The 16,868-nt window shown below is 37.3% G+C and overlaps 9 protein-coding genes across 9 annotated transcripts; 5 read left to right on the top strand and 4 right to left on the bottom strand. All coding sequences in view use genetic code 12, as the record gives it.

The window, feature by feature from the left end:
• Positions 1 to 611: 611 nt before the first annotated feature.
• Positions 612 to 2,295, top strand: MUC1 (Muc1p; the record flags this gene model as incomplete). The annotated part of the gene is made up of 1 exon (XM_007376663.1): positions 612 to 2,295. The coding sequence occupies one exon, from the start codon at positions 730 to 732 to the stop codon at positions 2,212 to 2,214; it is 1,485 nt and encodes a 494-aa protein (XP_007376725.1).
• Positions 2,296 to 2,348: 53 nt separating this feature from the next.
• Positions 2,349 to 3,725, bottom strand: SPAPADRAFT_56685 (RTA1 domain-containing protein; the record flags this gene model as incomplete). Its single annotated transcript, XM_007376664.1, has 1 exon — positions 2,349 to 3,725. One exon carries the CDS (start codon positions 3,723 to 3,725, stop codon positions 2,349 to 2,351), a length of 1,377 nt encoding a protein of 458 aa, XP_007376726.1.
• Positions 3,726 to 5,072: 1,347 nt separating this feature from the next.
• On the top strand, positions 5,073 to 6,764 carry SPAPADRAFT_51906 (uncharacterized protein; the record flags this gene model as incomplete). The annotated part of the gene is made up of 1 exon (XM_007376665.1): positions 5,073 to 6,764. The coding sequence occupies one exon, from the start codon at positions 5,073 to 5,075 to the stop codon at positions 6,762 to 6,764; it is 1,692 nt and encodes a 563-aa protein (XP_007376727.1).
• A 71-nt stretch (positions 6,765 to 6,835) lies between these two features.
• Positions 6,836 to 8,581, top strand: SPAPADRAFT_62563 (uncharacterized protein; the record flags this gene model as incomplete). Its single annotated transcript, XM_007376666.1, has 3 exons — positions 6,836 to 6,989; positions 7,044 to 8,466; positions 8,521 to 8,581. 2 exons carry the CDS (start codon positions 6,910 to 6,912, stop codon positions 7,951 to 7,953), a joined length of 990 nt encoding a protein of 329 aa, XP_007376728.1.
• On the bottom strand, positions 7,977 to 8,552 carry SPC2 (signal peptidase complex subunit; the record flags this gene model as incomplete). The annotated part of the gene is made up of 2 exons (XM_007376667.1): positions 7,977 to 8,466; positions 8,521 to 8,552. The coding sequence occupies 2 exons, from the start codon at positions 8,550 to 8,552 to the stop codon at positions 7,977 to 7,979; spliced, it is 522 nt and encodes a 173-aa protein (XP_007376729.1).
• A 220-nt stretch (positions 8,582 to 8,801) lies between the features above and the next one.
• SPAPADRAFT_155826 (uncharacterized protein) lies at positions 8,802 to 10,875 on the top strand (the record flags this gene model as incomplete). The annotated part of the gene is made up of 1 exon (XM_007376668.1): positions 8,802 to 10,875. One exon carries the CDS (start codon positions 9,022 to 9,024, stop codon positions 10,873 to 10,875), a length of 1,854 nt encoding a protein of 617 aa, XP_007376730.1.
• A 94-nt stretch (positions 10,876 to 10,969) lies between these two features.
• SPAPADRAFT_56690 (methionine permease) lies at positions 10,970 to 12,646 on the bottom strand (the record flags this gene model as incomplete). Its single annotated transcript, XM_007376669.1, has 3 exons — positions 10,970 to 11,220; positions 11,437 to 12,564; positions 12,607 to 12,646. The coding sequence occupies 3 exons, from the start codon at positions 12,644 to 12,646 to the stop codon at positions 10,970 to 10,972; spliced, it is 1,419 nt and encodes a 472-aa protein (XP_007376731.1).
• Positions 12,647 to 12,892: 246 nt separating this feature from the next.
• Positions 12,893 to 14,134, top strand: SPAPADRAFT_51911 (uncharacterized protein; the record flags this gene model as incomplete). Its single annotated transcript, XM_007376670.1, has 1 exon — positions 12,893 to 14,134. The coding sequence occupies one exon, from the start codon at positions 12,893 to 12,895 to the stop codon at positions 14,132 to 14,134; it is 1,242 nt and encodes a 413-aa protein (XP_007376732.1).
• Positions 14,135 to 14,983: 849 nt separating this feature from the next.
• On the bottom strand, positions 14,984 to 16,511 carry SPAPADRAFT_155831 (uncharacterized protein; the record flags this gene model as incomplete). Its single annotated transcript, XM_007376671.1, has 1 exon — positions 14,984 to 16,511. The coding sequence occupies one exon, from the start codon at positions 16,265 to 16,267 to the stop codon at positions 15,122 to 15,124; it is 1,146 nt and encodes a 381-aa protein (XP_007376733.1).
• Positions 16,512 to 16,868: the final 357 nt, after the last annotated feature.

The raw sequence follows: 16,868 nt of genomic DNA on the forward strand, positions 1-16,868 counted from the left end.
CAGCAAGAGCAACAAGCTGATCAACAACAGTTCAATCAACAGCAGCAACAACCATCATATGGCCAACCTCAACAACAACAACCATCATATGGTCAACCTCAACAACAGCAACAACAACAACAACCATCATATGGTCAACCTCAACAACCTCAACAACAACCATCATATGGTCAACCTCAACAACCTCAACAACAACCATCATATGGCCAACCTCAACAACAGCAACCGTCATATGGTCAACCTCAACAACAGCAACAACAACAACAACCATCATATGGTCAACCTCAACAACAACAACCATCATATGGCCAACCTCAACAACAACAATCATCATATGGTCCACCTCAACCAGCCAATGCTTCTGGTCCTCCACCAACACCTCAAAGACCAGTACCACTCCCACCAAGACAACCTTCAACTGGTCAAACTCCAATCACTCAAGCTCCCCTTACTTATAATAACCCATATCATACACCTACAGTCAGCCAACCTGACACGTATAACCCTGCGGAAAACCAAGTGGTTGAACAACCAGTTGAAGAAGTCAAACAAAAACTGCCACTTCCTGATCCTACTTCATTTGCTCCACCTCCAGTACGTCGAGACCGACCCACTAACGCTCCACCATCGCTGAAATTGAGTCCTTCGCCATCCTATAATGTATCATCGGCACCTGTTACTGCTTCTTCTACTGGTGCTTCAGAACCTCCTCCTCAACCTCCAAGACCAATGAAGAACAGCTTTATGGATATAGACGTTTCCAAATTTGGACCACCACCTCCCAAACTTTATCGTGGTCCTGATGAACAATTGCCGATCAAACCACACGCAACAAGAGAATCACCACCTCCACCAGCATTACCTGCTAGAAGAAGTGAAACTGCGTCTCCAGCAAGCGGGAAAGTCAAACCTCCAAAACCTCATAAACCAGATGCAGTCAAAAAGACACCTCCTCCTAAACCAATGAGGAAGCCAAGTACTTTAGAAGAAACGAGCCCACCTCCTCCATATACTGAGGTCGACGAGAAGCCAAAACCAAAGCCTCCAATTACTAAGAAACCAACTTTTGAAGCACAACAGGGAGATGTCCTGAATGAATTGAATAACATTTTCAGCAGAATGAAGGTTAAGACAGAAAGTTCCCCACCAGTTAGTGAGCCGGATGTTGCTCCTAAATTGGTAAACAAGCCAGCACCACCTAAACCTGCTCATAAGCCGGCTCCAAAGCCGGCCCCGAAGCCCGCGCCCAAACCAGTTGTTAACGTCCCTAATCCAGTAGTCAATGTTCCCAATCCTGTTCCTATTGCTAATGTTCCTCCTGTTGTAAATACGCCACCGGCGGTGAATACTCCGCCAGTGGTTCCGCATTCAAGAGAATCTAGTGCATCAGCTACTCCACCTCCTCCTCCCCCTCCAAGAAATTATAATCGTGCCCCGGTTCCAACTCCACCTGCTGTATCTACAGGACCTCCAGAATTAGACTTGGAACTCCATACTGGCTGGTACACCAGCAATGGCGCATTAAAATTACCCAAATCGTTAGCTGGTAAGAACTATAAAACTTCCTATTCCTTTAGTGGTTCACGTTATACTCGAGAAATCACCGCACGTCTCGATGATTTATCTACTATCACGTACAAGTTAGAATGGGACTCTTCCAGTTCCCTGAATGTTAAGGTCACTATCGCCAACTTTATCCCAAGTCCACTTTTGACTATCCCTAGCAAGCAGGAGTTGATTGACAATCATAACCGATTCGGTGAGTATATCGCATCTTGGTGTCAGCATAACTATGGCCAGATGGTGGGTCGTGGAGAATGTTGGGATCTTGCCAAGGAAGCATTGAGCAAAGGGTGTGGTAATCATGCCTTTGTTTCCACCGGTTTCACCCATGGTTTTCCTATTCTTCAAATTTCAAACACCGGGAGTGGTGTTGTTTTCAATTCACCACAGTTGGATGAAGTTAGACGAGGTGATATCATCCAGTTCAAGTCTTGTAAGTTTTACAATGTCACTAGTGGTGTAACTAAGACTGTGGGTGCGCCTGATCATACCAGTGTCGTAGTGGGTAATAATAATGGTAGAATACAAGTGCTTGAACAAAATGTGAATTCTGTTCGTGTCGTAGTTGATGGTGAGTATATATTTGCTGACTTGACACAAGGAGATTTGACTGTGTATAGACCAATGCCAGCTGAATGGGCTCCTTGGTAGTTTGTTATTTAGGTATTTTAAAACGTTAGAGTATTTTATATGGTTATTGTAGAAAATTTGTCAATATTTGATAAAATGGGTGCAAAAAAAAAAACAATACAACTATATAAAAAATTCGCAATAAAATGAGTTAACTAGACTGACTCAGAATCAACTTCTCGTTGGAAACTGTCAACCGCTGATTTATCTTCCTGTTCAGCATCAGCAACGGTATAAGTAATTTCTTCATCACCTTCCTCACCATCTTTCTCATCATGATTTTTGGTAATCGACTTCAATCTAATCACATTACTTGAACCCATGACAATTTGTGGATGGAATGGCATGAAAATCAAGGCAGAAATGGCAATCATAGTTGCATCCAACGTCATAACAAATGCTTCATGAGTTATTAAGTAACCACTGAATCCTTGGGCCAATTCAACAACTCTATAGACACATCTAATGTAGATTGCAATCACAGCTATTGAGATCGCTAATGCATAGTAGTTATAAAGCGGTCTTTGTCTGATCGATTTGTATTTTGGATTAAAGTTATGTTCCAACTGGTTTTTCTTATATTCATTTGCTTTGGACCCATTGAATAGTAATTTTATATAATTTGGGAACGATTTCTTTTGAAAAATAGACAGCTCTTCATTTTTCTCAGGAGGAAGATCCGAGAATTTAAAGTACACATTATACCAAAACATAAACCAAAGGATCAAGAATAAAGACATTGCAAACACTTGAAAGGCAATACCAGCAATCATAGTATATGTTCCAGGATGAGCATTTTCATAAGTCTGAGAAGCAATACTAGCCTGAGCCCCACCTGCAGCTTGGATAACCAACGACAAAACATCACATCCAATAAAGATGTATGAATAGTGTAATGGTTTAAGCCAGGAATATTTTCTTCCGTGGACAACCACCAATTGACCAAAGAGAAAGTAGATCCCACCCATGAGAAATGCTGGTGCAATGGTTAATGAAATAAGTTGAAGTAGAAAGAAATTATCACCAGTCATATTTCTGAATGAAAGAACCCGACCAAGGAATCCTAAGAACTCAAGAGCTAAACCACAAGTGAAAGCAACATTGTACCAATGGTAACGGGACTTAATTAGCATAAATAAAGTGTACCCAAAAGTAATTGAGAATAATACCAAAAATAAAATGTTAGCTGGACGATTTAAACTGGGGATATTATAAATGTTTTCTTCCCAGAATAGAGCGTTTAGATTTTCCGTGGCATCCCAAATTGCTTGAGTTGCTTTAGCTTGAACTGAAGCATCTGTAGCAGTAGCCAACACTTGTTCAGCCAGGATGATGGTTAATGACGCTTGTGCCCCACGGATTGCACGTGTGGCCAATATGTAGTCTTTCCGATTGAGTGTAGTTGAAGTCAAACTGTTCACCGCTTCAGATAAACTTGTCAGTAAAGCCGGGGCATAGCTTATAGCAATGCTTGATAAGGTAGTTGAAGTAGCTGTAGTTGTTGGAGTCCAATTGGCTATAGTCAATGACATGATTAGTGATTAGAGAAAAAGCAAATGGAATCTGGGAATTTTGGAGAGATCTCAAGTTATCTTTATATTGCGTTTTTCTATTTTTTTTGTTTTTTTTTGCAACTCCTTAGAGATTTGTAATTCTACATGAATATTTTTGTACATACTTACAATCACAACAAGTCACTATTCCTTATAATAGCAAGCTGGAAGAATGGGCTGTGTTAGGGCACTTTTCTTTTGGATTGCATGATTATTCCACAAAGCATTAGGTGTATCGGGAATTAATCGGGAAACGGCGATACCAAAAAATAACGAGATAAAAAATAATCTAATCTCCTTCCAGACATCTTCCCTTGCATGCATTGTTGATAGTTCTATGGCCTAGTGCATTGAAGTGGCTCAAGTGGCTGTAGCAAATCTAGGTAAAACTAGGCTTATAATGAAACTTCTTAGCTAATAACAAGTTTCCACACTAAAGATTTTGCTGATAGCACTAGTTCCTGAATCCACTTTTGTATTTCTAAATCCGTCATATTGAATCTGCTTACATAAGCGCGTAGACATATACGAAGGAACGTGACAGCGGCTAAAATTACCCACACTTGCATGAACCGTTTGAATTTTATAGATTGCCGGGGATATACAAGATCTGAATGGAAAATGACATAGCCTGGTAACTGTGGTGGATTAATAGTCAGGACTAAGCCAGGCTGTGTCGGAAATATACACATTCCATCCCCTCCCCTATTTCGAGACATCCATTGTCCGTAATTACTTTTTATTTTGTTTTTCAACTGTTGTAATTACGTATATCTGGTCGACTAGGGTCTCTTTCCTAATCTAGAGAGGCTTGGTTTTCTAGTTTAGATATTTGGCTTTGAATTACATCATTATGCAAACGTTTGAAGGTGGGGAAGGTAGTTTGTCTTATCAAGACAAACCGAACCGAACATCTATCCACTGTTTGTCCCTGGTATATTTCCATCAGAAAATAAAGAAAAACAAGGATTGAGTCTATAAAATATAAAGTGGTCAGAGTTGACCTTCCCTTGTTTTTTTTTACATTTCCCCGTAATTCGCAAAATCTTCTTTACTGATTGTTACTCAATACTTTGGAGTATCCCTTTGATTTTTTTAAGAAACTAAAAGCTTGTTTCTTCTATTGGATTTTGAGAATTTTTGACTGTCTCCGGACCAAAAACAATTGAGTGGAACTTGTAGCGCTTCCACCCAAATTCATGGCCCTTACTTGTTTGATATCCTTCTACTTGTATTTGGTAGCCCGAAAATTAGTATTAGAAAAAAAAATAATACAGATGAGCATTGTTAAATTTTTCAAATCATTCAAACACTTTTGGTGTAACCATGACCGAAGAAACAGTAGTGGCGCCGTCATTATCCACTTATCAAGACGATAGCACATTCACATTTGCCAAGGTTTCAGCGAAAACTGATGAAAGAAAGCATCTCGGGGAATTTCACAATGAAGAAGAATTAGTCAAGAAAATATGGCAATACTATACTTTGTCTGATTTGGTAGATTTCCTTAAACAGAAAACCGAAGGAGAAACTAAATACAAACGAATAACACTCCAGTTTCCCGATTCGTTGATTTGTGATTCTGCAATAATTGTCCAAGAATTACAACGAGAGTTGGCCTTGGAACCATGTTTGAGTGATGACAAATCAGCATGCGACAATTTGTCAGGATGTTGTGGAAAGAAGGATGTGGATAATGGAGATAAACAGCGATTGTGGATCTTGGCAGATACTTCATACTCGACATGTTGTATAGATGAGGTTGCTGCTGAGCATGTCCATTCTGATTTAGTGGTTCACTTTGGTGATGCCTGTTTGAATGATGTTGAGAAATTGTCTGCAGCTTACGTGTTTGGAAAGCCTGAAGTAGATATAACTTCCCTTGTCAATAGTTTTAAAGCCAGATACGAAGATTTGAACCTTCCTATTGTCCTTATGGCTGATGCCCCTCACACATATATCCTCCATTGTTTATATGAAAAATTGAGAAGTGAATACACCAAGTTGATAGTTGCTGATTTGCACATTAGTAAAACATCTCAAGCTACAATAATAGGATATCAACCTGAATCTAGTTCCAGCTTGCATAAATTCAACCGGTCATTCATAAATCTCGATGCGGATACCTCCTTTGAGTCGTGTGACCTTTTCCATATAACTGCACCTGAAGCACCACGACTCCTCCAATTGACAACTTGCTTCAATTCAGTGTCCACCTATGACCCATCAACAAATTTAGTCTCTCAAGGACCATTTCCTAACTTAATGCGTCGATATAAGTACATGCATGTTGCTAGATCCGCAGGAACCATTGGCCTTTTGGTGAACACACTTTCACTAACCAATACTAAGAAATTGATCAATGTGATTGGTGCAAGAATTAAAGCTGCTGGTAAGAAACATTATGTATTTGTTGTTGGGAAACCTAATGTTGCAAAATTGGCTAATTTTGAGAGCGTTGATTTATGGTGTGTTGTCGGGTGCGACCATCAAGGCATTGTTCTTGATCAAGCTGGTGAATATTTCAAGCCTATTGTTACTCCATATGAATTATTGTTAGCTTTAAGTGATGAAATGACCTGGACTGGTAAGTGGATTACTGATTTTGCTAGTGTGTTGGAGAATTATAAGGAGACTGAAACCGAGAGCGAGGAAGAAAAGGAAAAGGGCGAGAACGAGGACGATGACGAAGATGCTCCTCCTGAGTTTGATCCTGTCACTGGAAGATACATCAGCACATCGCGTCCATTAAGACAGATTAACCATTTAATGATTTCATCCGAAGAGCAAAATGAGGAGGAGGATGATGATGACACGGAAAAACAGTTGGTGCAAAAGTTTGGTAGTACGATTGCAATTAGAAATACTGTATCTACTTCAGCAGTACATTTACAAAATAGAGCATGGACTGGGTTGGGTAGCGATTTTACACAAGAACTGGACAATACCGGTGCATTAGTAGAAGAAGGAAGGGGTGGTATTGCCCGAGGATACGATTTTGATAGAAGTAACAATTAATAGTGTATAGGAAAAATAAATAAAAAAAAAAATAAATTGAGAATAGACAGAACTAAAGAGCATATGATTTTGTGAAGCAAAAAGAAAAATGTAACGTAATGGAAAACTCGAGCTACTACACTTCTTTACTCAAGTATATGGGTAAATGCCATTTTCACTCGATGACATAATAGATGTGTTTACCAAGAACACATTTCTTGTTGTGTTGGTCGAGATATTGCTAATGTATGTATATTAAAATTATGCCATTCCATATGATTCAATACTAACAATTGTAAGAATATTTACTAGAAAATCAACAATCCCATACTATATTTTGCTAACTACTATACTATTGCTAATCTTATCTAACTGGACCAAACATCATAATCTACCTCAATCCTGGAATAACCTCAATGAGAACGATATTGTACTAATCACTGGTGGGGCAAATGGTTTAGGTCTAGCTATGGTGGAACATTTTTTGGCAAAGAAAATAACAATCTACGTGTTGGATGTGACTGAACCAGCACTTACGAATGAGAAACTTGTATTTGTGAAATGTGATCTTGGAAATGAAGATACGTTAGGTTTGGAATTACAAAGAATAATTCTGGAATTGAACCAATCCAACCGTCATATAAGCGTGCTTATCAATAATGCTGGGATACGTGATAGCCGTTCATTGTTGAATCTCAAAGAAGTGAAAATTAAGAATATGGTGAATATCAACTTTATGGCTCCTATTTGGATATTACGAGAAGTTATCCGGAACCATATAGAACAAGTTTTACCCAAGGATCCCGAGGCAACGTTGTTTGTTGTTACTGTGTCTTCGATTTTGGGGACATTAGCTCCCAAAAACTTGTCAATATACGCGGCAACAAAAGCCGCGTTGATTCTGTTGCATGAAGCAATGTCTCAAGAATTGAAGGAGTACGAAGGGATAAGAACCTTGTTGGTGACTACCGGACAATTAAGCACAGCAATGTTTCAAGATGTTGAACCATCAAGACTATTCTTTGCACCGATTGTCAATCATTTTAAATTAGCTCAAGATATTGTTGCCAAGATCGATGTTGGTTACAGTGGAACCATTTGCCGTCCATTTTATGCCAATTTCCTCCCCATGGTACGGACATTTCCTACAATATTACAAGACTTTTGTCGTAAAATTTCCCAAATGGATGATAAAATCAAGGACAATTAATCCTATGTGCATATATTATATACCTAAAGACTCTTTTTATCCACCTTTTCAAACTCATTACCTAATAACTCAATAAATTTATCTCTATTGAAAAATCCAATTACATCAAAAAACTTGGTAAACTCAAATGAAGTAACCACTCTCTGTTTTCTGTCGCCAAATGTAACGCTAATATGATAAATTGGATCAAATTTGTTGGCAGTCCATGTGGCAATTGTGACTTTTCTTCCCTTTTTGTTGTAGCCGGTGTATTTCACATTTTTGTTCAAGAAGTTAAGTAAATATAACAACCCACTACAGAATCCATAAAGCACAATTGAAATCACAGTGATGTTGTAACTTTCCTTGAATGTGAATTTCTTATCCACAAGAAATAAGAGACCAGCGATGACAACAGTGGCTACTCCCAACCCTAATTTGATATCTATTAGGGCAAATGATTCTTCATATCCAAATTGTTGCATTACTTGACCCAATTGATCATCAGTGGCTTGACGTAAATCATTAACCGAACTAAGCTGGTGTTAGTAATTGCGGGTTCAATTATGAATTGACAGGTATACATACTTTAAATTGGTCTTTTTAAGTTCAGAGGACATCTTTTTCAGCTATACTATTGCTTGTATTCTTTCTATCTGGTTTTTGGTTGTAAGTTTTTTGGTTTACGTGTTGGCAAAGTCACTAGCAGTTTATCTTAGAGTAAACTGCAATCGAGTAAAACATGCAAAACAAGATGTTTACAGATTAGCTCGCGATCCCTCATGGGCCTTTTTTTGTTTGGAGGACGCAACCACCAAACAAAGAAAAAGAAAAAATCGCTGACTTAAATTCACACCATCTGTTTATAAGGTCTAAGGATTATCATCCACATCTGGAGGATACCCTCAAATCAACTTTCCTTCTTTACATCTACACTACCACATTAGCTTGTTGACATCTGGTTCAGACCATAACAACTGTCAAACACAGAGAATCTAGTGAATATCCAGACTAGTTTGCATCTGACCGTGTTTTAAGGGTGATCAACTTGCTTTGTACTCCCCCAACTATGCCTTTTGGTTTTCACTGATGACAAGTTCTACTAACATAGTGATGGCAAAAGACGACTCCATGGTGTCCAACAACAGCAACATTGCTAACACCACGTCCAAAAGTTTTACTAAAACTAAAAACAAAAACAAACCTAAGAATACCCAAGCGAGAATGGCAAATCCCCCGGTTGATTTAAATTTCCAAATTGATACGCAAATCAAACAGAACAAGAAAAAAACATTTAATAAGAAGAATCAGATTTCTGCCAACCACTTGCTTCAATTTCAATCATATCGTGATCTGGATGAATACCATACCAATCGCTCCAAGCCCAGAAAGCACAACAAACTTATCAATGAGTACCAGAAACCCCGTATTCAATTGAAAGGAATGAAATTCATTAATGTCAATTACAAGTTTGTTGTCGATAACCGTAAACAATATCGTTTACAACAATTAGATCCGAACGTTCCATTTGATATCGAAGATATTATTAGAATTATAGTGCCCCGCGGCAATGCCTGTCCTATATGTCTCACTGATGATCCAATTGCTCCACGTATGATTACATCGTGTGGACATTTGATCTGTTTGAAATGTGTGCTTTTGCTATTGAGCAGCGAGGTTCCCAAGGCTAAGAAACGAGAAAGTGAAGTGATTGTGGAAAAGTATCGTGAATGTCCATTGTGTTCTTCCGTCATTAGGAAGCACGAATTGAAACCAGTGTTAATTAATAATGTTGATGAACAGTTTGAATTACCGAAAGTACATCATGATACTGTGTTGACCTTGATGAAACGACAACAAGACAAGATTATCAGTTTGCCAAAGTCAATGGACAATTTTGATTCTAGTGATTATGATCTGGATTTTGTTGATGTTGCCAAATTGAATGAATTCTTGTCATATCTGAGAATTTTCAAAGGAAGTTCACATTACTTGTTGGATATGTACAATAAGGAAAAAGACCAAATCTTGCAAGCTCACAATGAGGAAAAATTGCTTTATGGATCAGATGATTTTTCCCTTGTCAAGGCAACTCTCGATCACATTGATGATGAAATTGACCATTGGACCAATAAGCTTGCCCAGGATCCACCTCCTGCTCCCACTCTCATCCCAAGTTCAACACCTACACCTCCTTCTGATGCCACTTACCATTACTATCAAACAGGGTTTAATTCAAGTTGTACCTATGTACTTTCTCCACTTGATATGAAGGTTCTTAAAACCACTTATGGAAGCTATGATAATCTTCCTTCTTCGATCGTGGCCAAAATTGAAAATATCAAGTATGAAGAGTTGTCCCAGGAAACTTCGCTCCTGAAGTACAAATACTTGTCACATCTTCCTATTGGGTCACAGATTGGATTTTTGGAATGTAACTGGTTTGGTAATCAGTACATATCACATGAAGCATGGCAAACATTCAAGGAAGATTTATTGAAACGAACCAAAAACAGTCAACGTAAATTCAAGAAAGAAGAGCGAGATAGGAAACGAGCTATAAATGAAGAAGAAATTAGAACCCGGAAGTTTTATGAACAGGAGAATCGAGATGTTGAACGTCATGAAAGTAGCGGATATAGTGGTGTCTTGGGTGGTGTTGGTGCACTTTCAATTGTTGATAACCGCCAAACTGCCGAACAACCTCCATTGTTGTCTAATTCTCCTACCGATGTTGTTATTCCAGAAGAGTCTTTCCAGACCACTGTATGGGGAACAAAGATTCCAAAACCTGAACCGTCAGCTTCGCCAGTACATGAGGATGATGAAGATGATTGGGATGCCGAAGAAATGATTAGACGGGCCAAAGAGGAAATGTCTAAGCAACAAGGAGGCAAGAAGAAGAAAAAGAAGATGATCTTGTTGTCTTCTAATAACTGGTAAGTAAACCTATAACGAAAAATTACGATGCATATTATTATTTACACACACACACACACACACACATATATATATATATATATATAAATTCATACTACTAATTCAACGGATTGTAGTCATCTCCGTAGGTGATTTCTTTGTCCTCGTGCTTGCTCCATAATGGTCGAACATAATAGAATACTCCGCCTAGTACAAGCACGCTGGTACCGAGAACAGGAAACATCCAATATGGTATTGCCAAACTGTCTTTATTAGGAGGCGGTACAAATGGGAATAATGCAAGGAATATGTTGGATACTAGGAAAATCACCACACAAACCATCGGAGCTGATATCTTTTTGTCTTTTTCTAGATAGGTCGACTCGTTGGTGATAGTAACATGAAGCATATGACTTTGTGAATGTCTTCTGTGTGGATTATATTCTTGTACATCATCCTCACAAGATGAATACGAATTTATAGAATCAGAATCAACAATATCATCTACAACGGTAGTATGCTCTATCGGATTGAATTCGCCCCAATTTTCCTTCTTTCTATTCAATTTCAAGTAAATTAATCCACCAGAGATAGCAACGTTTATCCATGTTCCTGGGTATATATACAAGTTAACAATAAACTCATAAATCTCGGTGCTTGGTGGGGCAACCAATATAATAATGGTGATTGCGCCATGTAACAAAAGTGAATGAGACAAGTTTTGGAAATACTTGGAAAATGGCATGTAGTTGTTATAGGCTAATTCCTGATTAACCACACTATGGGCATAACTCACCACTAACACATTCCCTAAATTCGATAATGAAATGAACACTGGTAACAATCTGGCGGTGATACTTTCTCCAAAAACTTTATTAAAGAAGATACCAGCAATTAAAACTCCGCTGGAGAGAATTTCTTCCTTAGGGATAATTATCAAGTACGATATTATAACAAGGAAGTATAACCCTGTAGTCAATGCAACGGCCAATGGGGCTGCCACGGTTAATATATGATAAGGGTTATCCACTTCATTCAAGACATAATTGACGTTTTCCCAGCCCTTGAACGAATAAATCACTTCCAATAAAGCCACTGCTATGGAATAACTGTTTGGTTTTACATTATTGTGAAATTTCCATATATCACCATTGAAATTATCAGTGGTTTCTATATTAAGCAATCCTAAACTGGCCAACCCTCCAATGATTATAATCAACACTAAGATCAAAATCTTGAATATTCCCAAGAAATTGAATAATGTTGTTCCTTGATTTGGGAACTTTATATGTAACCAAATACAAAATGAGATGCAACCAACCCCTATTGCCTTGACTATTGTATCATTCATTTCCTGTTTGCCTGTGATAGCAAACAAAACGTATTTACCAAAGGCGTAACTGTTTCCTGAACTGAATCCCAAGATAACAATACTAAAGGAGTATATGCATCCAGTCAATCCCTTAGGTAGTCTCTTAAATGACCTCATCAAATAATTCAACTCACCACCATTCTTAAATGGTAAATTCAATGCAAATTCTAAATATATTAATAGCCCACAGAATATAATGACACCACCTAGGAAGAACAATAAAAGAAAGATTCCAACATTCCCATGAGTGTATTGAAAAATCGGAGATGGGTTCAGGAATATTCCTGTTCCTATAATTTTGTTGACTATGAGGGAAATACACGATAATGTGCCTAGTTTCTCTTTGGATGGGGTAATGCTTGCTACTCTAGATAAGAGTAGACCTTGTGATGCACGACGACCAATGTCAGATGCTGGTATCATTGAATGTTATGACTAGTTAGAAAGGTAATAAAAAACTATTCAGTTTAAATCCAAGTGTTTTCTTTTGACATTTGTTGTTGGCTACGGCTTAAAATTGCAAATGTACTGATAGTGGTGGTTTTTTTTTTTACTTATCATTATTTTTACATCAGTTCACGTGAGTTCGCATGTTAACCACCGGGAGTTCCCCCACAAAAATCGTCTACACAATATTTGGCAACAAAGTTGAATTATCAGCCACTCATCATGGTCACAGATCAAGGTGACTGGATAAGTACTTTCCTTACGACGTATTTTGTATGTTTACCTGATGAAATTGTAATTGAAATCTTGAACAATGTTACTTTTGATCATCTAGTTAATTTCTTTATGCATTTTCCTGATTACAATATCCAACAACTTACACGTGAGAATTACAGTAATGAAGTTCATTTCGTGAACCGACCAACAGTAACCAAGTCATATGGTCGTTCTGGTTACAAACACAGATTTCTTGAGTTCCATGGAAAAGAAGCCATTTTCAGATTCATGGACGAATTCCCTGACCTTGTTCCCAAGCGAATAATTCTATTCAATGAGTTTGGTAATTTTGAACCTATAAGAGACATAATGGAAACATATCCTGATAGAATTGGACAAGTAAAAGAGATGAAAATATCATTAGAGAAATGTGAGATTACAATTGCTGACTTCCAGTGTTTGACATCCTTTCCGAATTTAACCAAATTGAACTTTTTACGAATGGATTTGAATTTGATAAGATCAGTATTAGTCAATAATTCAGAGTTTGCCCAACATCCTAAGCTTGATGAAATAACATTCTGGCAACATGGAATTTATGACTGGCTGAATGTTTGGTTTCCTAGAACATTGAAAAGTCTTGATTTATCTTGGAATAATATGATTGATATTTCAACACTACTGATTCCTGGAACAGTCAGACGGGTTTGTCTCAATTACTCGAACTTAGATAGTTTTAAAGTGCTAAAAACTAAGATTCCTGATACCTTAACTGAGCTCGGATTGGTTGGGAATCAATTTGAAACCTTAGCACTTAATCAATTGCCTACTGAACTACGTTTTTTGGATTTATCGAGCAACAAGATCCTGTCTGTCGTGGGTAGTAATTGGCCAAAGGAGCTAACCGAATTACGAATAAGTGGAAATAAATTAGATAATGAAGCATTAGAGTATATTAATGATATAATAGGATGGCCCCAGAGCATAACTAATTTAGATATTAGTCTCAACCAATTCACTCTACTTGAGAATTTGAGCAAGCTTCCAAAGAGTTTGCAAGTATTGGATATTTCAAAGAATTCTTTAATATGGAATGATCCACAACTAATTAATTTCCATTTCCCTGATCACTTGACCAAGTTAAACTTATCTGATTGTGAGATTGATAGTGTTCGGTATTTTCGATTTCCATCATCGCTTGAAAAACTCATATTGAAGAGCAATGAAGAAGATATAGGGTCATGGTAATTTGACTATTTACTCTGATACTGTGAAAACATATACCAGTCTTAAATATTGAAAGGAATTATGAGCAATATATGCAAATTTTGAATTAAGAAACTACTAGGAGCATGTTAAAATTTCCCAGTTAGGATTTGTTGTAAATACAATTCGAAGAGAAGATATATTTGTTGCATTTCTCTATTTCATCCAAGATTGATCTAAAGAAGCTCCATTAATATGCCCATACATCCAAAGTTTATCTTTGATCTTCATTTGTTTAAAAGAAATTATCGAGCTAATATGGTACAAATTTTGGTGAGACTCAATTTTTTTTTTTTTGCAACTAGATTCTTTCCATGGCCGCTTATATGGTATTTGACGTAGCTTTACGTAGAAACCACAATCATTCCTTCTAATAGTGTTTTACTTTGCACTAATGTTTACCATGTAATCAATCTGATTCAATTAAATAAAATATTTGATATTTATGAAAAATAAGTTTTGCATTCATGAGGTTCTCTAATTTCACTTGATAACACTTCCAGTATAATTAATATACTGAATTCTAAACTTGGCTTGGAGTATCTTTTTGTTAGGTTGGATGCCAACGGTGAAGTAATAGTTAACCTTCCTAGCCCGCTTGTCTCATGTAAACTACTTGATACACACAAACTATCTTTGTTATTTTGCAAGTACACATAAGATCTTGACTTATATTGGTCTATATTCAGAAGTGAACCCATTAACATATACGTGTTTTATTTATTCATTGTATACGATAATGACAGTTACGAAATTACAGATTATTTGAACAGAAATGTTCCATGTTGTAACGACCACACAGTGAACGAATAAGCAGGGATTTGAATATTCTTTTCTCTAGTTAAAATTATAATATTAAAAAAGAACGGAGGAAGAATAGAAAACCTATAAAACTATCAAAACAACGAAACGTAAAAACCCATTAAAATCTAAAACCCAAATATCAACCCAATAAATCATAACTTTTGTCTAACTTGTTAAGACTTCACGTAAATCGACATTTTCATTACCAATAACATTAACGGCAACATGACAACTTCTTAAAACTTGCTCTAATGGACCGAGAGTTCTCTTTTGTAACGCCTCCTTGGCTAATTCTTGTTCAAGCTCACGGTAATGTTTAAGAACATGCTTGTAGTAGTTTGAATATTCGTCAACAAACGTAGATCTTTCCTCAATTTCTTGAACATCATGTTCCAGTCTTGCCTCAAGATTGAATTTTTGTTGTTGCTCCTTGAAGTGGTCTTGGACAGTTATTTCAGCTTCTTTTTGCACAGCAGTTGGCTTCATCTGTTCATAGGACATATCATGGTGCTTAGCGATCATACAATGTGAATCATCGTGGTTGATTGAAGGGATAACAACATTCAACCCAAAGACTTCTTTAGTAGTAGACATTTTCTTGATCAATTGGTCGACTTTTCTATTAAGGTAATGGATATTTCTTGTAAACACATTATGCTTACTAAGATGATCGTGGGAACTTGGATGAATGTTGAAATATTTTTCATCTTGGTAGTAAATACCATGGTTGTCCTGAGTGCTCACAGCCAAGGTCTTGAATGTGGAGTTTACTGACAATGACACCAATTCCTTGATTTCAGCTTGTGATTCGAGACCTTCGTTAGGACCAATAATAACCAAATCAGCATTAAATGAAGGATAATATTCAGGAATGATATTGTTAAGGGTAAATTGTAAAGTAGTGTTGGAGTTGGAGTTCACATACCAGACATTTTTGTCTAAAGGATCTTGACCATAGTAGTTGGTGGAAACAGGGGTGAATGGCTCTTCTTGTTCAATTTCCAGTTTGGATTTGACATTTCTCACCCGTCTTTTGTTTACCTTTTTAAGGTTCTTGAAATAGATTTGGTGTACATCAAGCAAATGACCAAATTCGCCTCCGTCTTCAATTGTACGGTTGGTAGTATCGTCTTCGTGCTCTTGATATAACGGACCAACAAGAATTACATTATGATCATGGTGTTTCAAGTGGGTGTATAACATACGGACATTCTTGGAAACCCAGTTATCCGTGGTTGTTAATATTATATTCAAACCAACAGTAAAGGATAAAGCGTAGCTGAGTACTATTATAAGTGATGCGCTCTTCATTAGTTTTTTTTTTATTATTTTTTGGATCGCGGTACAACCTGTGTAGCAGCAGTAGTAGTAAGGGTATTCAGGCGGTAAGTAGCTTCAAAGTGCAGACAGCCCAGTATCTATCGTGTGAACAAGAAGAAACGAGAAGATGGCAGACGAGAAGATGGCAGACGACAAAACGGTTTATTTTTATCCTCTTCACATCTTTCGCCTGTGGGAATTAAGGCGTTATCCATGTTATTGTTAATTCGTAACTAGAGGCTCATGGTTGCACAACGTGGGACGCAATTAGGATTAAACCGGACTCTTTTTTTTGCTTGAGATATTACGTATCTTATTGTGTCATGAGGGTGGTGTGCAGGATGTTTCATTGTTCAGAAATTTCTTGTGCACGATGACTTATTTTTTGTAAACCCACGTTTACGAAATCACAGGTGAGGGTTTTTTGCAATTACTAAATTGGGTTCATAATTGCTACACGTGAACCAGTGCAATCTTTTTTTTTTATCTGCCAGGAAGGTGCTACAGAGATCATCCCATTGGGTGCAAAAGTAAATACTTAATCTTAAACCAGTTAGTTCTGCTAGCTTCTACTAATTTACCGTGGTATGTA

The sequence above is a fragment of the Spathaspora passalidarum genome (assembly GCF_000223485.1).
Source record: "Spathaspora passalidarum NRRL Y-27907 unplaced genomic scaffold SPAPAscaffold_6, whole genome shotgun sequence".
Taxonomy (NCBI): Eukaryota; Fungi; Ascomycota; class Pichiomycetes; order Serinales; family Debaryomycetaceae; genus Spathaspora; species Spathaspora passalidarum.